The sequence below is a fragment of the Emiliania huxleyi genome (assembly GCF_000372725.1).
Source record: "Emiliania huxleyi CCMP1516 unplaced genomic scaffold EMIHUscaffold_69, whole genome shotgun sequence".
Classification (NCBI taxonomy): domain Eukaryota; phylum Haptophyta; order Isochrysidales; family Noelaerhabdaceae; genus Emiliania; species Emiliania huxleyi.
This window is the reverse complement of record NW_005196830.1, coordinates 364,321-390,798: the sequence shown is the minus strand read 5'-3', so window position 1 is coordinate 390,798 and position 26,478 is coordinate 364,321. Positions and strand designations below refer to the sequence as shown.

The 26,478-nt window shown below is 71.4% G+C and overlaps 3 protein-coding genes across 3 annotated transcripts; 1 reads left to right on the top strand and 2 right to left on the bottom strand.

The window, feature by feature from the left end:
- Positions 1 to 10,713: 10,713 nt before the first annotated feature.
- Positions 10,714 to 11,115, bottom strand: EMIHUDRAFT_58674 (hypothetical protein; the record flags this gene model as incomplete). Its single annotated transcript, XM_005762181.1, has 1 exon — positions 10,714 to 11,115. A coding segment is annotated over one exon (402 nt), but the record flags the coding sequence as incomplete, so codon positions are not given.
- Positions 11,116 to 20,391: 9,276 nt separating this feature from the next.
- EMIHUDRAFT_465373 (hypothetical protein) lies at positions 20,392 to 24,074 on the top strand (the record flags this gene model as incomplete). The annotated part of the gene is made up of 17 exons (XM_005762180.1): positions 20,392 to 20,553; positions 20,759 to 20,860; positions 20,926 to 20,982; positions 21,137 to 21,164; positions 21,234 to 21,283; positions 21,423 to 21,485; positions 21,730 to 21,780; positions 21,931 to 22,029; positions 22,165 to 22,284; positions 22,459 to 22,503; positions 22,593 to 22,698; positions 22,734 to 22,823; positions 22,950 to 22,996; positions 23,066 to 23,104; positions 23,299 to 23,409; positions 23,571 to 23,714; positions 23,786 to 24,074. 17 exons carry the CDS (start codon positions 20,392 to 20,394, stop codon positions 23,864 to 23,866), a joined length of 1,395 nt encoding a protein of 464 aa, XP_005762237.1. The 3' UTR covers positions 23,867 to 24,074.
- Positions 24,075 to 24,931: 857 nt separating this feature from the next.
- Positions 24,932 to 25,825, bottom strand: EMIHUDRAFT_216414 (hypothetical protein; the record flags this gene model as incomplete). The annotated part of the gene is made up of 1 exon (XM_005762179.1): positions 24,932 to 25,825. One exon carries the CDS (start codon positions 25,823 to 25,825, stop codon positions 24,932 to 24,934), a length of 894 nt encoding a protein of 297 aa, XP_005762236.1.
- Positions 25,826 to 26,478: the final 653 nt, after the last annotated feature.

The window sequence follows — 26,478 nt, the reverse complement described above, 5'->3', positions numbered from 1 at the left end:
AGAAGAGCTGCAGCTCGGGCGCCTCGAGCCGGGCGGCCCTGGCCAAGCCCCGCAGCCCGCCGTTCCTCGCCGACGGCGCCGCGCTCCAGAGGCTGCCGCAGCCGGAGCCCGCCCGCGCCGGGCCACCCACCCCGCGCGGCGGCGCGTCCGACGACGTGAGCAGCCACACCGCGCGCTCGCCGCGCAAGTGCGCCACCAGCAGCCCGAGCGCCTCGTGCAGCACCACGAGCTCCGCGCCGCCGCCCGTGGCGAGAAGCACTGGCCCGTGCGCAGCACCGTCCTCCTCGACGACGGCGGCCTCGGCCAGCCACTCGCGCGCCGCCGCGGGCGCGTCGCACAGCGCCTGGGCCAGCCGCGCGCCGCGCAAATCGCCAGAGGGCACTAGCACGAGCAACGGAGCCGCCGCCGCCGCCGCGCCCGCGCCCTCGTCGTCCGCCGCCGCCGCCGAGAGCCACTCGGTCGCGTAGAGGCTCGGCAGCGCCTCGGCCGCCCGGCCGCCGCCACCCGCCTGCTTGGTGCGGAAGCCCCACACCCGCACCTCCTCGCGCGCGCGCGGCCCGGCCAGCAGCCGGCTGTCGCAGCTGCCCTCGGAGGCGGCGGTGAGGATCGCCCACAGCGGGCCGCGTTCCGCCGCCGAGCGCAGAACCGCGCCGTCGAGGCCCGTGGGCAGCCGCGGCGCGCCCGGCGCGCCCACGCCCGAGAGCGAGCTGCCGAGGTGCAGCGCGGCGTCGAGCTCGCTCGGGTGGCACTGCACGCCCCTGCGGCCCCGCCGCGCCGGCCGGATCGTGCCGACAACCTCCGCCTCGCCGAGTGCAGCGGCGGTGACGGGGCGGTAGAGCGGGCCGTACGCGATGCCCGCCGACGAGAACTCGGCGTAGAGCGCCGCCACGTCCAGCGGCGTGCCGCAGCGCCGCCGCGCCGCGTCGAGCTCCGCGGCCGCGCAGGCCACGGGCTCGCGCGTCGCCTCTGCGCGGCCCGCGCAGTGCAGCGACCCCGCCTCGAGCGCGGCGCCGGCGGCCGCCCCGGCCGGCGGCTCGCCGCCGCGCACCTCGAAGCCGCTGTCGTCCTGGTCGAGCGACACCTCGACCGCGAGCGAGGCGCCGACCTCGGCGTCGAGGACGAGCGGCCGCAGGAAGGCCACGGCGCCGAGCTCCGCCGCGCCGCTCGCGCGGCCGCGGCGCAGCATGCAGCGCGCCGCTCGCGCCATCTCGAGGTAGGCCGCGCCCGGCATCATCACCCGCCCGTTCACGACGTGGTCCGCCACGAGGGCGCGCAGCGGCCCCGCGACGGGCGAGCGGAAGGCGACGCGGCCGCCGGAGGGCGGCAGCCGCGAGCGTAGCAGCGGGTGCTCCTCCGCGCGCCACACGAAGGCGCGGCGGCGGTACGAGGGGGGGCCCTGCGGCGGGCTCGGGCCCGGTGCGAATGAGCTGGTGCTCGCTACGAGGCCTCCAATCACCGCATGCGCAATCGTCCCCGCATACCCAAACGAGCTCACGCCACCGCGCCGCGGTTTTGAGTCGGTCCGCACAAGCTGCGTGGGCAGGCAGATCAGGTTCCTTCCCTCACTGCCGCGATTCACCGCAGCCTCGATGTGCTCATTGAGGCGAGTCAGGAGGGCATTCGGCGATGCGCCGCCTGCACGCAGCTCAAGGGCGAGCTTGAGAACGCCCTGCAACCCTGCCGGCGGCTCGCTGTGGCCGTAGTTGGCCTTGCCTCCGCAAATTGTTGTGAAGCCTTGCCCGACAGCGGCACGCACCTCGACCGGGTCGCCCAGCGAAGTCCCGGTCCCATGCCCCTCTAGCTGAGCCAGCGAGCCCCGCTGCGCACCCGCTCGCTCGGCAGCCGCCAGCAAGAGCGACTTCTGCGCGGCACCGTTCGGAGCGAGGAGGCTCGCCGACCGCCCGTCTTGTCTGACGGCGCTTCCGGCGTACTCCGCATAGTGCGCCTCCTTCGCTGCGGCGCCAACGGCAGCAACCGGCTTCAGCACGACGCCGACGACGGCCTCGGCCTTGACAAACCCATCGGCTCGAGCGTCGAAAGCATGGCAGTGCCCACGCGGCGAGAGCATGCCTGCGGCAGCGGCCCCGATGAGGCCGCCCGGGAGGAGCATCACGTTCACGCCGGCAACGAGCTCGGATGACGCTTCCCCGAGGACCAGCGAGGTGTAGCTGGCGTGGCACGCAACAAGAGAGGCGGAGCACCCCGTCTCGAGCGCCCGGCACGGCCCGAGCAGTCCGAGAGTGTATGAGAGTCGGCCAGCCGCGACGGCGAGAGAGCCGGCAGTGAGGCAGAAGGGCGAGGCCCCGCGGACGCTCTCCCCGTAGATCTGGGCAAACTCGGTCAAGTACGTGCCGACGCTAACGCCTGTCGACGAGCGCATGAGCTCCTTCCGGTCCATCCCCGCGGCATGTAGCGCCTCGTAGCCGCGCTCAAGCAGCAGCCGCTGCTGCGGGTCCATGGCTGACGCCTCAGCAGCGGAGATACCAAACGCGACGTTGTCAAACAGCTCGGCGTTCAGAATGAAGCCTCCGTGAGTCTCCGCTTGGCTGCCCAGCCCTGCTACATGCACATCCCATCGCGCTGTGGGAACCTCCCCGACCAAGTCGGATGCAGTGAAGAGTGCCGTTGCGAAATCGGCAACGGAGCACACCCCATCGGGAGCGACAACGGACCCGGGGCCGACGAGGCAGGCCCCGGAGGCGCTGGCGAGGCTTGGACGCCTGCTGCTGCCGACGACGGCCTGCCGCGCGGGTGTTGGCTTGCTAGAAGGTTGCTTTTCGACGATGTGGGCCTCGATGGCTCGGATTGTGGGGCAGTCGAAAATGAGCGTCTCTGGAAGGTCGGCGTCGCCAACCGCGGCGGCGATTCGCTCGCGAAAGTCCACCACAGCGAGCGAGTCGAGGCCTGCCTCCATGAGCGGCACGTCGTGCCCCACGGGTGCTCCGAGCAGGTCGGCCGTGATCGCGTCGAGCGTGGCACGAACGTCAACCTTTCGAGGGGCGCTCTCCTCCGATGCACCTTGCAGCAGCTCCGCGAGCTTTTGGGCCAGCTCGCCGTCGAAACCGCTGCCGCCGCGGGCGGCGCCGCCGCCCGCGGACGCCTCCTTCTCAGAGACCTGATCGTATATGAAGCCCGAGACTTCGCGGATCGTCGGGTGCTCAAAGATGAGGGTCTCTGGCAGCTCGATGTCCGGGTACTTCTCGGCCAAGCGAGTGCCGAGCTCAGTGCCGGCGAGCGAGTCCAAGCCCGCCTCCATCAGCGGTGCGTCTTCACCGGCGGGCGCACCGAGAAGCTCCGTGGCGATTGCATTCACTTCGGCCGACACCTGCTCCAACGAGGTCGTCGCCGGGCCGCCGCCTCCCCCGGCCAGCTGCGCCAGCAACGCCGCGAGCGCCCCGGGATCGCCGCCTCCGAAGGCGGTTGCCGGAGGCTTGGCGGAGGGCGGCGGCGGCGGCGGCATCGCGCCGTAGTTGAGCGGCGTGGCCGCCCGAAGCTCATAGGAGCGGAATCCACGGCGCGAGATCCCTGCCAGGTAGAAGGCCCCTGTTGGCGCTCGAGCGTCTGCGGGCGGAGTCCAATCAAATCGACGGCAAGAGCCACAGGATTCGCGGTATAGCGTCAGGAAGGCCTCGGCGCCAACCCGCTGCCGGCGGTTGAGCGACGCGCGAATGGAATCGCCCCCGCGCAGACCCTCCGACACGTCAAGGGTGAAGGCCCCGTGCGCGTCGACGCCGAGCGAGACAACGCCCAGCCGCCCAGCCACTGGTCCACCCAGCAGCACGGCAGAGGCGATGCCGGCGAGCAGCCCGCTGCTGCGCAACGGGCCGCTCCTCGACAGCAGTACGAGCGAAGCGCCCGCCGCGCCGGCGGCCGATCGCATCGCCGATGGCGCGTCGCCACCGGCGAGAACGCGCAGCGCCGCCGCCGGCGTGGAGGCAAGGTGCGGGACGAGCCCTTGGAAGTCCGAGAGCGGCCGTGCGACTCCGCCAGACTCGGCTATCGCGCCGAGCTGGCGGAGCTGCGCCACGCCGACGCCAAGCGGGCGATCGAGGTCAAGGTCTGCGGCCGCTTCCGCCGGCAGACCGAGCGGCCGCCTATCGGCGTCCCACGCATGCGAGGCAAAGGTGTGCAGCTCGGCCCGCACCGCCACGGGCGCGCGTGGCCCGACGAGGACCGCCACGGCGCCCGAGCCCATCAGCGGAGCTCCACGCCGCAAATCGCCCTCCCCGGGTGCGTCGGCACAGACGGCGATCGCCCACCGGCCATCCCACGCCGCGGAGCGCACCCACGCCACGCACTTCAGGAGCGCCTCCGCTGCACCGAGGGCGCCGCACACGTTGTCGACCCCCTCGACGTCGGCAGCGCCGAGCGCCTCGATCACGCCGAGCAGCTCAGTCTTGAGCGTCTTGGAGCGGTCGAGGATGGCAGGCGACGCCACTTGCAGCATCCCCACGTCGACTGCGGCGACGTGGTGCCGCCGCATCAGCCGCCAGAGCGCGGTCTGGGCCATGGAGAGCACGTCCTCTTGGGGGGAGCACACGCTGTACTGCTGCATCAGGCATCGCCGCGTGAGCGACCCGGGCTCGCCCGCGTGCCGCTCGAGGTCAAAGGCGTCGGCACAGAGGTACGGCAAGTGCACCTCAATGGCAAGAATGCCGACGCCGCTCGTGCAGCCATCGTGGCCGCCCCGAGCGGGAGCTGGCGAAGGTGGCGCAGGCGGTGCGAGGACGCGGTCGGGTAGTTCGGACCTGACCGCGGTCACAAGCGTGACGCGCGCAGCGAGGCGCGCGCGACGAGCCTCCTCGTCCGCGGCGTCGCTGTGCCGCCGGGCAGCATGCACTGCTGCCTCGAGCTGCACCACGAGGGTCGGCAACTCGTCGCTGCACTCGTCGCCCCCGGCGAGCGCGTACCGCAGCCGACGCTTCGCCTCCCAGATTGCCTCTGAGTCCTGCTGGCCTTCCGAGGCCGAGCCCGGCCGCGTCAGCCGCAGCATGTGCTCCAGACCGTTGGCCGGGTGGCAGGCAACCCAGCTGGCGAGGCGGAGGGCCGCCTCTCTCGGCGCATCAACAACCTCGCTGACCAGACCCGCTGACAGCGCCTCGGCGGCGCCAAGCCGCCCAAGACCGGCCGCCACGACTGGGTCGTCGGGATCGCGCATAAGCGCGCGCGTTGCACGATGCGCCCACTCTGGCGCGCTGGACTCGAGCCACGCGGTAGGCATGCGCAGCCTGGCGTCAGCGACGCGGCAGTCGGCAGCAAGCCACAGGGCGAGCCCAACCGGGTCCACCTGCCCAGAAGAGCTGCACACGACCGGCGCCCCTAGAGAGCGCACGGCCTCCATGACCGCTTCGCCGAACTGCTCCATGCCGCCGCCGTCTCGTGGTGCCACCGTGGCGCGCACACCGCCTCCAGACCGCGCCTCCAGACGCAAGGACACCAAACCATTCCCGACGGAGAGCGCTCCCGGCTTCGGCTCGCTGGGCTGCTGCACACCTAGGCTGACGCGCACCCTGGCCGACGAGCTTCCCGCGACGCTTTGCGCCGAAACCGTGCAGGACACCGAGGGGGGGGAGTCGGCAGCGTGCGCCAAATGAACCACCACCGCACGCACCAGGGGGCGGGGGCGGGACTGAAGCGAGCGAAGTGCGCAGAGCAGCGCCGGCGCCACACCGGACACGCCAAGCCCAGCTAGAACCTCAATCGTCCAAATGCCTCGCGCCTCGTCGAGCCCGACGTGCACCGCCAAGCACGACGCGCCGGTGCCGGTGCTGGTGGCGATGGGGCCCGTCCGCGCTCCGGCGAAATCCCGCAAACTGAGCGCCGCTTGGCAGCGTCGCAGCAGGCGTTCGTCAAGGCGCAGCATCCTCTCCACCACAGCTGAGGCAGTCGCCTCAACCTCCTCCGCCTACGTGGTGCCGAAAGAAACGGTGAAAGGTGCGCTTCTGTCGGCCATGGGGCTGCACCTAGCACGCACCGAGTCGACCACAACGTCGACGAGCCCAAGCCTCTTTGCCTCGACGGCGCTCACCTTGTCGCCCGTGCAGCAGAGCCGACGGCTCGTTGCGTCAGAGAGGCGCTCTCTCGCCCAGAAGGAGACGTCGCCCGGAAGAGACCCGCGCCGGAGCTCGGGGAAGCCGAAGGTCGCGTCTGCATGGGCGACCACGACGGCGGCAGCACAGAGGAAGATGATGCCGTCGCCACGCGTTGCGCCGCGGACGGCTGCAACCAGAGGGTAAGCAGCTGAGCGGAGCGAGGCTTGGAGCTGGTCAGAGAGCGGCGCGCGGCAAAAGTGGTCGCCGCCGACAAGCATCACGACATTCTGCGCAAGCTGCTCCGCGGTAGGGCAGGCAAGGGGCAAATGGCTTACAGTCACCGTGGCGCTTGTTGCCCCACGAGCGCTGTGCACTAGGAGGTCAGGCGACCGAGAGACGGCGGGGACTATCTGCGGAAGCGACGCGGCATCAGCACCAGCGATGGGCGGCCGAGTCATGCCCCGGTTCTCGCGCAAGCAGGAGGCGTGGCTGACCGCCTCCTCGTCGAGCAGCTGCTCGTCGACTGGCAGCCGCGGTCGCATCGCCACCGCCGCCAGAGCGGCACGTCGGCCCAGCCCCTCGGCGATGGATGTGGCCCTCCTCTTGGCCGCCCCCACTCCAGGACACACCTGTGACCACGCGAGCGGCTATGGGCGGTGTGCGGAAGCCGCGGGCTACTGGGCAAGAGCACGTACCTCATGCACTAGCCCTGCCGCGAGCGCAGTGGGCGCATCGAGCTTCGAGTCGCGAAGGTAGATGTCGAGCGCGACGGAGCGGCCGACAGCGGCGGCAAATGTGCGCGAGAGCATGCCGAGAGGACACACGCCGCGGGGCAAGTTTCCGTGTTCAAAGGTAGACCCCGCCTCGGCAACGACAAAATCAGCGTGCATCATCCCTGACCGACGAGGGCGGCGGAGATGAGACGGGGCTCGCTTGCTTCGATGAGACGGGGCCCGCTTGCTTCCCTCGCGCAGGCAGGCGTGCCTGCGAGTGCGCCGCCGACCAGAGAGCCATGCACCGCGGCGACCACCGGCACGGGGAGCGACGAGAGCTCGAGGAACCCGCGATAGACCTGCCGAAGCACGAATGCGAGAGCCGGCAGCGAGAGGTCGGCGACCGTGCGAAGCTGATGCGGATTGCCGCCCACCGAGAAATGACGGCCCGCGCCCGACAGCACCACGGCACGAAGGCCGGAGAGGCCGCGAAGGTGACGCACCGCCTTGAGCACCGAAGCTCCCAACCCTGGGGAGAAGGTGTTGAAGTGGGCGGGGTCGTGCAACTCGAGCTGCGCGACACCCGTTTCCTCGTCGAGCCACAGCCGAACGAGATCGTCTCGTACCTGTTCATGTCGGGGAGAAATCAGAAGGGGGACAGGTGCAACTGGCCTGCCCACAGCTGCAGACGGCACCGAGCCGTCTGGCGGTCCGTTCGGGGACCCCATCAGCACCATCGCGCTCGCGGCTGAGCGCGCGGGGAGCGAGGAGACACACGCCGATAGCAGCGCGGCGCTGGTACTGTGTAGCCGTGCGCACAGCCGCGACAGCTCCGTCTCGAGGTCGCCAGCTTCGCCAATGAAGTCGACGAGACCCGCCGCAAGGGCGTCGGCTGCAGACAACCGGCCCACCAAGCCCGCGGGCTGTGCAGCCCGATGTGGCAGCGCGGTACACAAGGCTGCTCCACACGGCGCGGGCGGGAAGTCGAAGGAAGCGTCGACATTCGCGAGCACCACTGTCGCCCGAAGTGGCAGGAGCAGCGCGTCGCCCCTCGTGCAGCCAGAGCACACAACTACGAGTGGAGACGCGCGCGACGACAGCTGCGCGGGCAGCTCACCCAAAGGTGCGGTTGGCTTCAAGGAGACATCGCGCAGCTCGATAAAGAGAGCGGTCGAGCAGTGCGTCGCGAGCGCTGCGCTCACGGCGGAGGAAGAGGTGTCGCCTCCGAAGGTGACACGAGGTATTCGCGCAGCGGACTCGCCCGATGACGACAAAGCCGCTGCGCCGCTGCTCACTGCATTCCAGCGGAATGCGTGGCGCTGCAGGCGAAGGGGATTCAGCCTCGCTCCGTCCACTGCAGCGCACGGGGCTTGCCTCCCAGCCGAGCGCACCACCGCGTGCGCGATGGTGCCGCCGAGGCCGAACGAGCTCACTCCGCCGCAGGCAGGAGCTGTGGCCGCTGCTCCGCCGCCCGCGCCCGCGCCGAGCGGCGCGAGCTGCGTCGGCAGCGCGCAGCCACGCCCTCGGATCGCGCCGCCGACGTGCGGGTTGAGCGCGCGCAGCTGCGCGTTTGGCGCCGCCTGGCTCGAGCGCAGCCGGAGGCTGAGGGTGAGCAGCCCCACAGCGCCCGCCGCCGGCTCGGCGTGGCCCACGTTGGCCTTGATGCCGCCAAGCGCGGGCGCCCCCCCGCCGCCGCCCAACGCGGGCAATACGGTCGCCGACAGCGAGCCAGCCTCGATCGGGTCGCCCAGCCCGGTGCCAGTGCCGTGCGCCTCGACGTGGCACATGTCCACGGCCTGCACGCCCGCCTGCGCCAACGTCGCCCGCAGCAGCGCTTGCTGCGCCGGGCCGCTCGGCGCGGTCAGGCTCGCACTCTTGCCGTCCTGCCGCACCGCTGCGCCAAGCACCTCGGCCGCCGTGCCGCCCGCCGCGCCGCCCGCGCCGCCCGCCGCGCCGCCCGCCGCCGGCCGCAGCGCAAAGGCGGCGCACGCCTCGCCGCGCGCGAAGCCGTCGGCGCGCGAGTCGAAGGTGTGCGAGCGGCCAGACGGTGAGGTCATGCCGCCCGTGGCGAGCATGATTGGTGTCAGCGGGGAGATCATCATGTTGACTCCCGCCAGCAGCGCCTGCTCAACCTCCCCGTCCCGGATCGCGAGGCTGGCGCCGCTGCACGCGACGAGGCCGGAGGAGCAGGCGGTGTCGTAGGCGACGCACGGCCCGGTCAGCCCGAGGACAAACGACAGCCGCCCCGCCGCAAAGCAGTGCCCGCTCCCCGTGAGCCCGTACACGCTGAAGCCCTTTCCTTGCGCGACCGGTGCGTACTCGGTGTACGAGATGCCCACAAAGACGCCCGTCGCGCTGCCCAGCAGCGCCTGCCTGTGCAGGCCGGCGCCGTGCACCGCCTCGTAGCCGTGCTCGAGCAGCAGCCGCTGCTGCGGGTCCATCATCGCCGCCTCCGCCGCCGAGACGCCGAAGCGCGCGTTGTCGAAGAGCTCGGCGCCGACCATGAAGCCGCCCCAACAGGCCCGCCTCCGAACCGACGCTGACAGCGAGGCTGGCAGCTCCCACCTCGCGGCGGGCACTTCGCCCACGGCACTGACGCCGCAGAGCGCCAGCCGCGACGCGCCCGCCGCGCCCAGCGCCCCGCCCGGCAGCCGGCAGCTCGAGCCCGCGACGACAGCGGTCTGCGAGCTGTCGTGAGCACGGGCGGCCAAGGCCGGCCCGACGGCGACATCGCGCTGGAGGGAGGTGTGGAGCAGGCGCGCGGTCGGGTGGTCAAAGACGAGCGTCGCAGGCAGCGGGTCCTCCGCAAAAGGCTGCAGCTGATTGCGCAGCTCAACCGCGCCAAGCGAGTCGATCCCCGCCTCCATGAGAGGTGAGTCTGCGTCAACGCCGTCGACGCCGACCACGCTTTGCACGGCCTCGAGCACGTCGTCCAGCGTGGCCAGCGCTCCGCTGCCGCCGTGGCCCTTGTCTCTTGACCGCGCGGACGCATCGCCAGCATGCTTGCCGAAGCGGGTAAGCATCGGCCTCAAGAACGATGACGCTGCTCCGTTGCCGTATCGCCTGCTGGCCGCGCCGAGCGCACGCCAGTCTATCGGCGCCACGGCCATCACCGTGGCGCACGCTCCAAACAGCGCGGCGCCGATGGCATGCATGGTCAGCTCACTCGACACGGGCCGCATGCCGCGCATCGCGATGAAGCGGTCCATGTCGGCATGGCGCGCCGCGTAGCCCACCTCAGCCACGGCGCCCCACTGCGAGCTCTGGCCGTGAAGGCCGCGCGCGCTCCGCACGCTGGCGAGGCAGTTGAGCCACGCGTTCGCGGCCGAGTGATTGCATTGACCCGATGAGCCGAGCAGGCTTGCCACGGAAGACGTCATTGCGAGCCGTAGCGAGCCGAGCGTCGCGACCGAGCGGTGCAGGTGCGAGGCGCCGTGCACCTTTGGGCCGTAGACGGCAGCCAGCGTCCGCTCGCTCTGGCTGCCCAGAACGCCGTCCGAGACGACGCCCGCAGCGTGATAGACCACGCGGAGTGCGCCCACCCCCGCCGCTGCGCCAACCAGCCAGCGAGCCTGCGACTCGTCCCCCACGTCGCACGCGAGCACCCGCACCCGACAGCCCCCTTCGGCGCTGTCGCTCACCAGCTGCGCCCAGTCCCGCTCGCTCCGGTTCTGCACCCGGCCGGTGCGCGAGGCGAGCAGCAGGCCGTCCACCGATGACGACGAGACCATCGCGAGCGCCGCGCGCAGACCGAGCCCGCCGAGCCCGCCCGTGATGAGGCCGGCGCCGCCTGCGGCGCCTGCGCCGTGGTGTGGCGCCGTCTGCGCCACCATGACGGCCTGGTACGACAGCCAGCCCCGCCCGGCGGTGCGCTGCGACGACGCGAAGCCGCAACTGCTGAAGGCCGCGCGCCACTGCTCCCACGACATGAGCGGGCTCTCGTTGGCGGCGCGCAAGGCGTCCTTCTTGAAGAGCCACCAGCCGTCCGTCTGGCCAAAGACGACCTGTACGAAGCGGAACACGCGCACCGCCTCGTTGACGACGAGGGCGCCTCCCGGCCGCAGCAGCTGGCGGCAGTGGCGCAGGGCGGTGAGCACGCTCGGCGTGGCGTGGAGCACGTTGGCCGCCACGACGAGGTCGAGCTCGTGCGAGGCGAAGCCCTGCAGCCTCGGGTCGGCGTCAATGTTGAGCAGCGCGGCCTCGAAGCAGGCGAACGAGCCGAAGCGGCGCGCCGCCTGGCGCAGGAAGAAGTCCGACACGTCGGTGAAGATGTACCGGTCGCACGCCGGCGCCAGCACCGGCAGGACCTGCGCGGCCGTGCCGCCGGTGCCCGCACCCACCTCGAGCGCGCCGATCCTGCGGCCCTCTGGCAGCTGGTCGGCCACGGACCGCACCGCGGCCACCGTCGCCGCGTTGTACGTCGTGGCGAGCACGTTCGTCTCGTAGAACGGCTTGACAGCGTCGAACGAGCCGCCGGGGAAGAGGTTCTCGGTCGCGTCGAGCTCGCCGCGCAGCACGGGCGTCAGGCCGGACCCGATCCGGACCACCTGCGCGTACGTAGTCTCCAGGTCCGGCGGCAGGGACACCGACAAGAGGGACTCGTCCAGCTCCGCCTGCTCGCCCGCACGGGGCTCCGCCCCCGCCACGCCCGCGCACCACGCGAGCAGGTGCCGGTGGTGCGCTTGCGGCACCATCTCGGCGCCGAGCGTCGCCTGCGCCTCGTGCGCAAAGCGCGTCGCGACGCCCTCGACGTGCTCGAAGCCGGCGTTCACGAGCGGCCAATCGAGCTCGCCATGCACGGCGTCGATGCACGCCTCGAGCGCGCCAGCAACCACCCCGACGCTCGCGGCCCACCCGCCACGCGTCGACGCGGGGCAATGCAGCGCCAGCCGCGGCACACGCGTGCGCCCGCCCGAGAAGGCGACCTCCGCCTCTTCGGTCGTGCTCGTCTGCAGCGCGTTGACGCCGCCCACCACGCGCACGCGGCCAGCCAGCGCGCACGCGGCCAGCGACCGCAGGGCGGGCCGGTCGCCGCTTGCGACGTCGGCAAAGAAGAGCTGCAGCTCGGGCGCCTCGAGCCGGGCGGCCCTGGCCAAGCCCCGCAGCCCGCCGTTCCTCGCCGACGGCGCCGCGCTCCAGAGGCTGCCGCAGCCGGAGCCCGCCCGCGCCGGGCCACCCACCCCGCGCGGCGGCGCGTCCGACGACGTGAGCAGCCACACCGCGCGCTCGCCGCGCAAGTGCGCCACCAGCAGCCCGAGCGCCTCGTGCAGCACCACGAGCTCCGCGCCGCCGCCCGTGGCGAGAAGCACTGGCCCGTGCGCAGCACCGTCCTCCTCGACGACGGCGGCCTCGGCCAGCCACTCGCGCGCCGCCGCGGGCGCGTCGCACAGCGCCTGGGCCAGCCGCGCGCCGCTCAGGTCGCCAGAGGGCACTAGCACGAGCAACGGAGCCGCCGCCGCCGCCGCGCCCGCGCCCTCGTCGTCCGCCGCCGCCGCCGAGAGCCACTCGGTCGCGTAGAGGCTCGGCAGCGCCTCGGCCGCCCGGCCGCCGCCACCCGCCTGCTTGGTGCGGAAGCCCCACACCCGCACCTCCTCGCGCGCGCGCGGCCCGGCCAGCAGCCGGCTGTCGCAGCTGCCCTCGGAGGCGGCGGTGAGGATCGCCCACAGCGGGCCGCGTTCCGCCGCCGAGCGCAGAACCGCGCCGTCGAGGCCCGTGGGCAGCCGCGGCGCGCCCGGCGCGCCCACGCCCGAGAGCGAGCTGCCGAGGTGCAGCGCGGCGTCGAGCTCGCTCGGGTGGCACTGCACGCCCCTGCGGCCCCGCCGCGCCGGCCGGATCGTGCCGACAACCTCCGCCTCGCCGAGTGCAGCGGCGGTGACGGGGCGGTAGAGCGGGCCGTACGCGATGCCCGCCGACGAGAACTCGGCGTAGAGCGCCGCCACGTCCAGCGGCGTGCCGCAGCGCCGCCGCGCCGCGTCGAGCTCCGCGGCCGCGCAAGCCACGGGCTCGCGCGTCGCCTCTGCGCGGCCCGCGCAGTGCAGCGACCCCGCCTCGAGCGCGGCGCCGGCCGCCGCCCCGGCCGGCGGCTCGCCGCCGCGCACCTCGAAGCCGCTGTCGTCCTGGTCGAGCGACACCTCGACCGCGAGCGAGGCGCCGCCCTCGGCGTCGAGGACGAGCGGCCGCAGGAAGGCCACGGCGCCGAGCTCCGCCGCGCCGCTCGCGCGGCCGCGGCGCAGCATGCAGCGCGCCGCTCGCGCCATCTCGAGGTAGGCCGCGCCCGGCATCATCACCCGCCCGTTCACGACGTGGTCCGCCACGAGGGCGCGCAGCGGCCCCGCGACCGGCGAGCGGAAGGCGACGCGGCCGCCGGAGGGCGGCAGCCGCGAGCGTAGCAGCGGGTGCTCCTCCGCGCGCCACACGAAGGCGCGGCGGCGGTACGAGGGGCCCTCTGTCGGCAGCGCTCCCCAGCCCACCCCTGACGGGACGGACGCGATCGCATGCGCGATGGTGCCAGAGTAGCCGAACGAGCTCGTGCCAGCAAGCAGCTCGGGGCAGAGGGGCTGGGCCAGCGCCACCGCGGTGCGGTCGCGAGGCGCGAGGGCGATGCCGCAGCGTCGGCGCATGAGCTGCGTTGGCAAGTAGATGCCGCCCGCGCCGAGGGCCGAGCGCAAATGCGGGTTCGCCCGCGTGAGCTGCGCGTTCGGCGCCACTTGCCCCGCGCCCGCGAGGCCGCTCACCAAGCGGACAAAGCCAACGATGCCCGAAGTCGACTCCGTGTGAGCGAGGTTCGCCTTCACGCCGCAGACCGGCAGCGGCGTCGCCGGTCTCTCTGCTGCCGCGCGCAGCTGCTGCCGGTGGGTAAGGCCGCCGCCGCCGCCGCCGCCGCCGCTGCTTCCGCTCGCCACAGCGGAGAGCGAACGCGCCTCGATCGGATCGCCGAGCGGAGTGCCGGTGCCGTGCGCCTCGACGGCGGCGAAGTGGGCAGGCACCGCTCCGGACAACGAGAGCGCGGCGTTGACGAGGCTCGCCTGCGCCTTGCCACTGGGCGCCGTCAGGCTCGCGCTCTTGCCGTCCTGTTGGACCGACGTGCCCGCGATGCACAGCCGCGGCGGCGTCTCGACGTCTGGCACGCCATGAATCCGCGTCTCGCGCGGAGAGACGGGCGGCCGAGGGATCAGGGCCAGGGCCGCGGTGGCTTCGGCGCGCGCAAACCCGTCTGCGCGCGCATCGAAGGTGTAGCTGCGACCGGTGGGCGAGGTCATGCCGACGATGGCCATGGTCAGCGAGGAGAGGGGGTCTAGGATCATGTTGACGCCGGCGGCGAGGGCGAGGGACGCCTCGGTGCAGTGCAGCTGCTGGACGGCGCAATGCAGCGCCACGAGGGACGCGGAGCATGCCGTCTCGATCGCCATGCATGGGCCCTGCAGCCCGAGCGCGTAGGACAGGCGGCCCGACGCGACGGCGAGCGAATGGCCCACCGCCGCATAGGTGGTGCGCGTTGACCCTGGGTGGAGGCGCCCGTTCTTGATGGCGGCCTGGAAGTCGGTGCTGTAGATCCCGACGTCGACGGCGGCGTGGGCGTGCATGAGCGAGTCGCGGCGCAGCCCCGCGGCGTGCAGCGCCTCGTAGCCGCGCTCGAGGAGGAGGCGGTGCTGCGGGTCGGTGACACGGGCCTCCGCCACCGACATTGTCCAAAAGGAAGCGTCGAAGAGCTCGGCCTCCTCGACGAAGGCGCCGTGCCGGCAGCGTGCCACGATGCGCGGGTCCGTCGTCTCGTCCTCGATGTCGGATGGCACCCACCGCAGCGCCGGCACCTCTCCGACAGCGTCGCCGCCTCTCGCCGCGCACGCCCACAGCTGCGCCGGCGTCTGCATGGACATGGGCAAGAGGCAGCTCGCACCGGGAACCTCGATGGCGACGCCCTCCGGCCCCAGCCGCGACGGCGCCCTGGCGGCCACTGTCAAGGAGGGTGCCGCCGTGCGCCACGCCGAGTCGCCGCACGCGACGCGGCCGTCCAAGCCGTCGTCGCTGCCGCTACACTGGGGCGACGAGCCGCCGGACGGCGAGGAGATGCTGTCCTTGCCGGTCCCGCCGTGCCGGGCGCGCGCCCGGAGCACGTGCGCCGCGCACGCGCGGAGCGAGGCCTCCCCCTCGAGGAGCGAAGGCGGGGTGGGCCGCCCCGACAGGTCGCGCAGCAGCTCGTCGAGCTGCGCCGGGTCGAGCCGGCCGCGGGCCTCTGCGGCCTTGCCCGCGTCGTCGTCGAGCGGCGAGCGCAAGTACGGGCCGAGGGGCTTGTCCGCTGCCGGTGGCGGAGGGGCGCCGGCGAGCTGCCGCAAGTGGCGTAGGACGAGCGTCTCCGCCTCGGCCCGGCGCGTGCTGTCGGGCGGGTGGAGGTGCGCGGGCGAGCCGAGGGAGGTGTCCGCGGCGGACGCGAGCGAGGCGGAGGAGGCGGCCGACGAGGCGGCTGACGAGGCGAGCAGGGACGCGAGCGTGGCCGCGGGGGCGTGGAGCGAGGGGCGGTGCCACAGGAATGCGCGGCGGCGGTATCGCAGCGCCGGCGAGGGCACGGGGAAGGCGGAGGCGGAGGTGGACGCGGAGGCGGAGGCGGAGGCGGAGGCGGTGGCGGAGGCGGAGGCGGAGGCGATGGTGCCGGAGAAGCCGAATGAGGAGACGAGGCCCAAGCAGTGCGCCGGTGAAGTGCGCCCTCCGCCGAGCTCAGGCAGCGAGCAGCGCTGCACCGGCAGCGCGCTCCCGCCGCCGGGCGCGAGCGCGCTCACGACATGCCGGTTCGGCCGGCGCAGCTGGCTGTTGGTCGGAGCAAGGCGCGCGGCGAGGAGGTCGCAGAGCCGCAGCAGTCCCACGGTGCCGGCGGCGGGCTCGGCGTGGCCCACGCTCGCCTTGACGCCGCCCAGCGCTTGGGTGAGCGGTGCAGCAGCCGCGAGGGACGACGCCTCGACGGCATCTCCGAGAGGCGTGCCGGTGCCGTGCGCCTCGACAGCGGCGATGTGGTCCGAACCGCCGCCGGCCCGCGCCAGCGCGACGCGGAGCAGCAGCTGCTGCGCCTCCCCGTTGGGCGCCGTCAGGCTCGCGCTCCGCCCGTCCTGCCGCACCGCTGAGCTCAGAAGCGCCACGCCGCCGCCGCCGCCGCCGCCGCTCGTCGCAAGAGCCGTGCCGACCGCCGCGGCGCAGCACGCCTCGGCACGGGCGTAGCCGTCGGCGGCCGCGTCGAAGGTGCGGCAGCGGCCGGTCGCGCTCGTCATCATTGCGAGCGCGTAGGCGGCGGCTGTGTCGGGCAGCAGCATCAGGTGGACCGCCGCGACCAGGGAGCGAGCAGCTGGAGGGACGGCGTCCGCCTCGGCGTCGCGTGCGAGGAGGGCGGAGTGGAGGGCGACGAGGGAGGAGGAGCAAGCGGTGTCGATCGACAGGCAGGGGCCGTGCAGCCCGAGCACGAAGGAAAGGCGGCCCGACGCAACGGCGGGCACGCCGCCCGTGGCAGAGAAGACGGAGCGGCCTCCCGCGAGGGCAGAGGCGTGGGCGGAGGCGACGCCGTGCTTGGAGACGACGAGCTCAAACTCGCGGGAGGTGATGCCCACGAAGACGCCCGTCGCGCTGCCCAGCAGCGCCTCCCTCTGCAGGCCCGCGCCGTGCAGCGCGGCATAGCCGTGCTCGAGCAGCAGCCGCTGCTGCGGGTCCATCGCCGCCGCCTCGGCGGGTGACACGTCGAACGCCACGTTGTCGAAGAGCTCGGCGCCGACCACGAAGCCGCCGTGGCGCACGCGCAGGGCCTGCGCCGTTCCCGAGGCGGGAATGGGCGGCAGCTGCCAGCGGCACATTGGGACCTCCTGCACGAGGTCCGCCATGCACGTTCGCAGCTTCCGCAGGCCAGCCCCGCTCGGGAGGGCTGCGGTTGCGCCCACAAGCCGGTGCGCGTCGCGCTCGGTTTTCATGCTGCCGTTGGTGAGCGTGGCCGGGACGGAGGCCGGCGCAGAGACTGCGGCGACGCGGCTGGCGAGCCGCTCCACACTGGGAGCATCGAGGAGCTCTCGCTCCTCGAGCCCGAGCGTGGCGGCGAGGGCTGCAAGGTCGTGCGAGTCCAAACCGAGGTTGATGAGGCCACGCCGCTTCGCCGCCGCATCCCAGGTGCCGGGGCGCCCGAGAATGCGGTCGATGGCCTCGCAGACAGCCTTCTCCGCCCGGCGATGCTCGAGGCTGGCAGAGGCTGTGTTTGGCGGGAGAACGCGAGCGTGCACAGCCTCGACAACCGTCGCCGCACTGCAGCCGGGGCGTGCATACCGTACGACGAAGCGGGAGCGATGCAACGCGTCCGCCAGCATGCCGAGGCCTGTTGGTCCGTCGGCGAGGGGTCCAACCTTGGCGATCGCGGCGCTCTCGTGATGTTGATGCAACAGGAGAACAACGACCCCACGAACGGTTTCTCTTTTTGAAGGGCCCGTATAAAATTCCTCTTAAGTCTTATTTTACAAGCGGCTCTCAGATCTCTCTCTCTCAGATCACACAATAATTGTGTAACGCCTGCGACTACTGACAACGCGGCGTGCGGTGAGCTGTGATGATGCAACACAGCTGTGAAACAAAAAAATCGACCAATTCACCCTCGAGTTTCTCGCGTAGAGCCGTAGCTCTGCGATCATCCCCTATCCTATCTCCACGCCGATCTCTCCTGCACCGCCAGGCTCACGCGGGCGATGCGCAGGAAATCGGCCGACGCGGCGGTGGCGGCGACCGCGCCCGGCGGCGGCAACCCACGCACGACGAGGGGAGGGTGTGTGCCTCCCCTCCCGACGCGCAGCAGCCGCTCCTCCGCCTCCTCCGTCGGCCATACCTCCGGCTGGGCCGGGCTGAGGTCTCCGAGCGCGCACGTGGCCGGGGAGTCTGAGAGCAGCGCCGCCACGTCCGCGGGCAGCGGGTGCGCGGCGAGCGGCTGGTGGCCTGTCCACACGTTGACCAGCAGCGAGACGCGCCGCCCGCCGCACCCGCCGCCGCACCCGCCGCACCCGCGCGCGCCCGAGGGAGGTGGCGTCGCGTACTCATGCGGGCAGCCGTGCAGCAGCCGTCCGTCGAAGGCAAGATGCTTGCCCGGCCGGGGGCGGCTGAAGAACGCGGCGGCGGGGGCGGCGTGCGGGCGCGCCTCTGCGATGCCGCGCTCGTCGGCCGTGGCGGGGAGGAGCAGGGTCGGAGCCCCGTCCGCCCCGAGGTAGGTCACTGTGGCGAGGAGGGGAGGCACGTGCTCGCCCTGACGCATGCACGCCTCGTCGCCGTCCCTGCGGCGGGAGAAGGCCGCACCTCGACTCGGAACGGCGCGGGAGAGGCGGCGGCGGCGGCATGCGGCGGCGGCGGCGGCATGCGGCGGCGGTACGCGATCGAGCTGAGGCTCCATCTCGGCTCCATCTCGGCTCCATCTCGGCTCCATCTCGGCTCCATCTCGGCGCCAGTGGTACGCGATCGAACGGTCCGACGCGTGCGCCGCGCCAAGCTCCCGCACCTGCCCCCAAGAGATGTAGCCGAGATGTAGCCGAGATGTAGCCGAGATCTAGCCGAGATGTAGCCGAGGAGGAGCCGAGGAGGAGCCGAGAGATGCAGCCGAGAGATGCAGCCGAGCTCGCGCACCTGCACCCACCACTCTGCCCCGCACACGCCACCGCACGCGGGCGACGGCGGCGTGCCGGCTGGCCCTCCGCCGCGCATGTGGAAGCGCAGCACCGCGAGCGCGAGCCGCTCGAGTGCGCAGTGCGGGTCGGCGCCCTCGAGCGGGAGCCAGAAGGTGCCTGGAGGAGGAGGAGGCGAGGTTGGGAGAGGGGAGGGATGCGAGCAGCACCGCGCGCGGAGCCAGAGGCTGCCTGGCCGAGTGGCGAACCGCCGCGCGAGCAGCACCGCGTCCGCCTCGAGCGCCGCGCGCGCCTCGGCGCAGGGCAGCGCGCCGTGCCTGCGGCGCGGCGCACGCGCGTCAACAGGGCAGTGCGGGCGGGCGGGCGGGTCTCGCTGCAGGGTGCCGCACCACACCCGCGCGGACGGGACGCGCAGCGGTGTCTCTCGCAGCCACTGCCCGCATGCGACGCGGAGGGAGGGAGGCGTCCAGTCGCACTCGCCATCGCTGTCGTCGCCACTGGTGGTGGCGCGGCCAGGCCGCCGCAGCGCGCCTTGCCGCTGTGCCGGCTTCGGTAGACTCGCCGCTGGGTCCGACCGACTCGCCGCTGCCTCCGTCTGGCCCGGGCGGTGCATTACGCGCACAGCCGTGAGGACAGCCGGCAGGAAAGTGTCCGCTCGTACGTCGATGGAGACCGTGAAGCCTCGCTCGTCTAGCGTGCAGCAGGAGAGCGGCCGCGAGCCGGGCATTCGGACCCACGAGTCGTCCTTGGCGCCGAGCACCGCGGTGACGTCCACCAGCGGAGCCATCGTGGCGTCGAAGATTACGCAGCGCACGGTCGAGCTCTGGGCATCAAGGGCAGCCGTGCCGGCGGGAAACCGCACCGAGCACTCGTGCGCGTTGGAAAAGGCGAGAGGGTGCTCGCCGCTTGCGACGCCGTCGACGTCGACGCGGAGTGTGAGTGCCATTGTACAGGAAAGTGCACGCGCGGGAGTTCGATTTCTTTTGTCGTAAGAGTAACGCATCACCTTTTCTTTCTTTTCATTCCTGATTTCGTTCCTGGGCGCAGGCCCGCCTCTCACAACAGGGGTCCCCAGGGTTCGACAGGGCGCTCTAGTGGGTCCCCAGGGAGCCAGGGTGGAGTCAATGATGCCCCACCGAGATTTTTTTTGTGTATGTAGCTCTTACGTACATTCCCGTAGGAGACTCTGCTGACAGGGTTTGCGATGAGGAGCGACCCGAAGGGTTTCTCGGAGGTTACTCGTAGTGCACCACTAACCGCCGAAGCGCAAGCGCTGGGAGCAAGAACACTACGACCTGGGTCGGGCTCATACTAGCACCCCACCTCGCGAGCCGACGTTCTGGCTCAGCGAGGCTGCTGCGGAGCACTCGCGGACCGGTTCTTCTGGTCCAGCGAGGCCGCTGCGGGGCACCCGGCGGCTCGGGTCACTTCTCATCGCAAACTCGGTCGAGCAGGAGGTAAAGGTGTGTGCGTGTGGGAGGCGGCGCGGCACTGTAGGAGCGGCGGATTTTGAACTTGATTTCGATGATGCCCCACCGATACCTCTCCGGACGACGGCACCGGTGGGCCCCAGAAGCTTCACATACGGTGAGGCGGGCCGCTGTGGTTGGAGCCACCGGACCGTCCGGGGACGGACGGGAGGCGGGCGTGGCGCACCAGCGGCAGCATGGCTGCGAGCCGGCCGGCCGGCTCCAGCCTCCACGGCACTGTGGCCGCGGTGCTCGCTCTCGCGGCCGTATCACGACCCGCTCAAGCCGAAAACCGGATGACAGTCCGGTGCGACGGCCGACGCACCACAAAGTAGGAAGGTCTTCTCCGCCCGGCTGGGCCCGCCCCTAGTTAGTCGGGGCCGACCCGCTCTAGCAGCCTCGGGAGGCCGAAATTTGAAACCCCCCCGCGGAGGGTCCGCCCCCCCCCCCCCCCCCCACCCCCACCCCCACCTCTTTGCACAGGGGTCCCCAACCAAGGGTGCTCGAAGCGGCTTCAGCCCCTTGACGCACTGACACCGCGGGCACGACATCAATGGCTACACTTAGCTCTGCGGAAGTCCCACTAGTCCCAGTGACGGTGCTCACCGGCTTCCTGGGAAGCGGCAAGACCACCCTGCTCAACCACATCCTCACCGCAAAGCACGGCAAGAAGATCGCCGTCATCGAGAATGAGTTCGGCGACGTTGGCATTGATGTACGCTTCCACACACTGCCTACCGCGTCGTGACGCCGTATTTGGCGGTCCTGCCCGTGCCCCCGGCCACGCCTCCGAGCCCACCCGCCGAGCCCGCCGCCACGCGAGCCCTGGTCGCCTGTCTGCCGCTGCCGTCAGCCGCCACACCGAGCCGCCGCCAGTGCTGCTGTCCGAGCCCGGCCATCCGCCTGCCCGCTCCGCGCAGGACATGCTGCTTCAGAAGAACACGAAGATGCAGTCGGACGAGGAGATCATCGAGATGATGAACGGCTGCATCTGCTGCACCGTCCGGCAGGAGCGGACCGTCGTGTGCGAGGGGCGGGCGTTGAACGGCTCACCTCTCCTTGAGACCTCTCGAGCCCTGGCCCACAGGACCTGATCGTCGTGCTCGAGAAGCTCGCCAAGCGCGTCAAGGCCGGCACGCTCAAGGTGGCCGCTGCACACTGCGCCGCCTCAGCACCGCTCCTCACCGCTACCTCAGCAGCCCTCTGGCTCGCCGCCTCTGCCCCCTGCCTGCCCCCTGCCTGCCGCCCCCCTCCCCTGCCTGCCGCCTCACCGCGCGGCCCCCCCTCGCCGCTCGCAGCTCGACGGCGTCATCATCGAGACAACAGGCGCGGGCCAAACCTCGCCGCCGCTCTCCCGTCGCCCGCCTCGGAAAACTCTCGGAACCTTCCCCGCAGGCATGGCCGACCCGGCGCCCGTCGCCCAGACCTTCTTCGTCGACGACATGGCGCGCTCGAGAGACGCCTCGCGCACACCCCGCCGCACCGTCCACGACACAGCCCACGCCGCCTCCCCTCTCCCACGACGCGGCCCTCCACCCCTCCCTCCCCCCGCCCTCCCCCCGCCCCCCTCGCCCCGCTCACCAGGTCAAGGCCTCCTTCAAGCTCGACGGGATCGTCACCCTCGTCGACGCGAAGCACGTCGAGCAGGCGCACCTCGCCGCACCCCGCCGCACCTCGCCGCACCTCGCCGCACCTCGCCGCACCTCGCAGCGCCCGGCTCGCCCTCGCCTTTGCCCCGCGCCGCCGCCGCCACAGGGCCAGCAGCAGTGCCGCGCAGACCTCGCACACACTCGCTCTAGTCCTCCCTCCCCTCCTCCCGCCCCCTCCTTCTCCTCGCCCCTCCTCGCCCCCCCCCCCCCACCCCCCCGTCACTCCTCCCTTCGCGGCGCAGCACCTCGACGAGGAGAAGCCCGAGGGCGCCGAGAACGAGGCGGTCGAGCAGGTGACACATGAATACACACACACGCCTATTCCATCACTGTGACCTGGTGGCATTTTCATGTCCCGCCCTCGCCGACACACACACACACAACCGCACCGCAAGGCGGGCCTCTGTTCACGCCTCGCTGCTCACACACCGCGCCTCTCTCAGGTCGCCTTTGCGGACCGGATCCTGCTCAACAAGACGGACCTCGTCTCGGAGGAGGACCTGCTCCGCGTCGAGAAGCGGCTCAAGTCGATCAACTCGCAGGAGAGCACGCGCAGAGAGACGCGCGCAGAGAGAGAGGGAGAGACACGCACACACACCTCGTCCGGCCGTCTTCCGAGAGCCCCACCCGCACCTCCCCGCTCGCGCGGAGGCCGCCACACACCCTGCCGCCCGCAGGCGCCCGTCCAGCGCTGCACCAAGGCGGAGGTGTCGCCCGACTGGGTCCTCGACATCGGCGCCTTCGACCTGAAGCGCGTCATCGAGATGGACCCCGAGTTCCTCAACACCGACGGCGAGATGCAGCCCCGAGATGCAGCCCCGAGATGCAGCCCCGAGATGCAGCCCCGAGATGCAGCCCCGAGATGCAGCCCCGAGATGCAGCTTGCGCGCCTCTTGTGCAGCTCACGTGGCGAGCAAGCACCACCTCGGTGGAGCTCGGGGTGAGCTCGTCCGACCTCGGCCGCAGGCGAGCACGAGCACGACACGTCTGTGAGCAGCGTCGCCATCACCGAGAATGCGCCGCTCGCCCCGAGATCCGCCGAGATCCGCCGAGATCCGCCGGGAGAAGCCGAGGGGTCTGACCGCCGAGATCGCGGCGAGATCAGGTGCCGCTCGACTTTGGGCTCGTCCAGGACTGGATCGGAGGCCTGCTGCAGAACAAGGGCGCGTGGCCCGGCCGGAGGCGGGCGTGCGGCGCGGCCAGGTGCGGTGGTGCCCCACCGCCGGTGTGTGGTCTGCTGGTGTAGGGACCGACCTCTACCGGATGAAGGGCGTGCTCAACGTGCAGCACGCGACGCAAAAGTTCGTCTACCACGCGGTGCACATGATCTTCAACGGTGCAGCTCCTCATATCTCCCCATATCTCGCACATGATCTTCAGCGGTGCAGCTCCGTGCGGCACAGGCTGCGCCGGGAGATGCAGCCGAGTCACCCGAGACCACCCCCCCCCCCCCCCTCCTCAGGCGAGTTCGAGGACTGGGAGCCGGACGAGCCCCGCGAGACGAAGCTGGTGTTTGGCCGGCGAGAGCCCGGGCGTCGCTCTTCCGTTGTCCCTATTCACACCTCGCGGCGTGAGCAGGTCTTCATCGGCAAGAACATCGACGCCGCCGCCCTCAAGGCACGCCGCCGTAACGGTCTAGATCTCGGCTAGATCTCGACGCCGGCAGCTTGCCGCCAGCGTCGAGGGTACACTCGGGGGCGTGCTGCTGTCGAGGGCTCCTGCCGACTCCGTGCGTGTGGAGCACGCGGGGGCGGCCCTCGGCCCGCGCTACGTAGAAGCTGCTCTGACCCCGCCGCGCCGCCCTCCTCCAGGCGGACTTTGCAGCTTGCGTCGCGTCCGAGGAGAACTTGGCGAAGAAGCGCGACGCGCTCCGCTTCAAGGCTGGCGCCGCACCAGAGATCCTCTCAGATCCACCCCAGAGAGTGCCTCCCTCCCCCCCCCCCCCCCTCTCTCTGCTGTCTCTCTCCGCGTGCTGTGTGAAGACCGCGTCTTGAGCGCGACAGCCGTGGGCAGGTTGGCGACCGGGTGGAGTGCTGCATGGCCCATATCTCCCCATATCTCCCCATATCTCCCCATATCTCAGGTTGGCGACCGGGTGGAGTGCAGCATGGCCGGCGGCATGCGCCAGGCGGGCGAGGTTGTGCAGCTCCTGTGGCGCGACGAGGAGATGGAGCAGGGCCAGGTCTGCCCGTACAAGGTCAAGCTCGACGAGGGCGGCGTCACCTGGGTGCCACAGTGTGCGAGGTGCGATCAGCGGGATGTGAGCCGGAGCCCTTCACTTCTCCCGCTCCTTTGCAGGCGCCCGTCGACGAGGACGACTGCATCCGCAGGGAGGAGGCGGGCGGCAGCTCGAAGAAGCAAAAGACAGCGACGGCGTAGGTTTGCTCGGCACTGGCCCTGGCCCTCCCCGCGCCCCGCTCCTGCGAAGCGCCGCGCGGTGTCTTGCGCCGGGACCGACCGATGCCCTAGGGCGCCAGAGCAGTGCGTGCAGGGAGACCGTGCTAAACACGCGCTCCTTCAGCTCTCGTGCGATGCCATGACGGGCCGACTACCGGCCTGGCTGGGCTCTTAGAGGTTTTTGTCATATTAGTTTCATGGGCGATGGGGGTGTTCACAAAAGTATCCCAAAAAAAGACTGGGTCCTGCACATGTCTCATGTGCATCAATGCATGTGCATGTGCGCTTGTGCATGTGCATGTGCACTGTGTCCCCGCCCTGCACGATCTTGGTGTGACAGGGCTCCCAATCCGTCCCTCACCCCTCGTCACAACTCCACACAGAAGAGCGGCAAGAGTTGGGGCCGCGGCTACTGCGGCTACGACGAGAGGGGCCGGGGTCGCGGGAGAGCCGCTGCGCAGCGTGTGGGCACGGCAGCACATCCTCCCTCCTTTCCTCGCCCACCCGCGAGCGAGACTGAGAGCGTCGCCGGGAGCGGGAGAGCGGAGTGGGTGGCGGCCGATCGGCGCGCCACTCGTCAAGCGCCCGCTCGCTCCGGTTCGGGGGCAGCGCGCCGCGAGCTGACCCGCAAGCGGGCACGAACCGCGAGCAGACCGAATCCGCATGCGCTGCGCCGCCTCGCTGGGGGGCCTCAGCCACTCTAGCGCCGCCGCCGCCGCCGCAGTCGCTGCCACTGCCACCGCCGCCTTCGCCACCGAGGCCACTGCCCTCGCCGTCGTCACCGTGCCGTTGTCTTAGCTGCCACCGCCGCCGCCACGCCGCCACCGCGCCGCCGCCACCCTCTCCGCTCTCTCCAGCCCTCGGCCGGCGGCGGAGACTTCAGAGCGACCAGCGCCGTGTTGCTAGGCGAGCGCTTCGCCGCCCCTTGAGAGCGAGGCCTGCAGCGAGCCGCGAGATGCTGGGGCCGGGGCCGCTGGCGGCGGCTCCTCCTCTGCAAGCGGGCTCGCGCAGCTCTCTCAGGCTCAGGTGCAGGTGCCGGCATGTGACTTAGTCATTCGCAAAGTGGGCGGCGATCCAGCCCAGGGGCAGCACGGCGCAGTCGTGGCCTAGAAACCGCGCCCGCTTGCGCCCGAGCGGCGCCAGGGCCTCGCCGTACACAGCCTGCCACCGCGCAGTGCAGAGGAACGCCTTGTTGTAGCCGAGAGCGAACGGCAGCAGCCGCTGGTCCTCGCCCTCCCCCGCCTCAAAGACATGCCTCGCCAGCCCCGACACCACGCCGGGCCAGTCTGCGTTGACCGCGTCGTCGAGGATCACGACGCCGCCGCCCGCCAGCGCCGCCGCAGCGAGCGACAGGTCAGCCAGCACCGCCTCCTCTGTGTGCGAGCCGTCGACGCTCAGCAGCCGGATCGGCCCTCGTGCAGCGGCGAGGAGGTCGGCGGGCGCGAGCTGCGTCGAGTCGCACGCGACAGACACGACGTCATGCGCGCAGCAAAACCGCTCTAGCGTCGCGTTAAAGGCCGCCTCGTTGCCGCAGCCCGACTCGTCGCGGTTGTGCTGCTGCTCCTCAAAGCAGTCGACAGCCACCGCTGCCTCTCCCTCTCGCCGCAGCAGCGCCAGTGGGACGAAGCTTCGGCCGTGGTAGACGCCGATCTCACCGACGGCGCCGCGGACGTCCAGATCGCGCTGGCGGGCATCGAGCGCCGCGAGCACGGGCAAGAGGGCCGGCTCAAAGAAACCCGGCACCGTCTCGATTCGCGCCACCATCCCCGCCGAGTCGAGGGCCAGCAGAGCGGCGAATCGCGCGTCGGCGACGTGGCTCGCGGCGGCGGCGGATGCGCTCCGGAGACGGCCGGCCGCGGCGATGCGCCGCCCAGCATCGCTCGGCCCGCGCACCGCAGAGCTGAATGCGATGAGGAAGCACATCGCAGGCGTCGATCTCATGTGTTTTTCGATTTCTCCTTTCCTGGCGAGGCACTCCCACGCCTCTCGGGCTTAGTCTGCCGAGTCAACCCGAGCCTTGGCCGGGCGAGCAGCGTTGACTGGTGTTCCGAGACTGAAAGAATTCGATCCCGGTTTGCTGTTCACAGCTAGGGACGGCCTCTGCGGCAAAGTCAACTCACCCCTTCCCCGGTAGGTGTGCGTAGAAAGTGGAGCCAATCGAGAGGTGGCAGAAGCCGCCGTGTGTGACACATATTGCGGCACGTGAGTGAGACAGCCCCGGCGCGCGCGCGCGCAGCGCTGAGCGCAACAGACAGGCGTTTTTTATGCAAACAGCAAACGGGACGGCCTGCGCAGCCTCTAACTATTTTACAACGCTGAAAAGAAATAACGCATTCACTGAAAAGAAACAACGCACGGCCCTCAGCGGAGCTGGGAAGAGGACCGCCGCAAGCGGCGTGGCGTGGAGCGGTTGTGCATCCCTCCGGGGGCCCCTCTGCGCCGGGGAGGCGTTGTTGGAGGCTAGGACGCAAGCGTCCGTCGCCCTTTTCAAACTCGGGGCCCACTCCGCTACGCTCCGACCCGAATTTGGAGGGCCTAAAAGTTTAAGGTGTTGCTGCGCAAAAGGGGTCGGACACAGGGCGCAGCTCATGCTA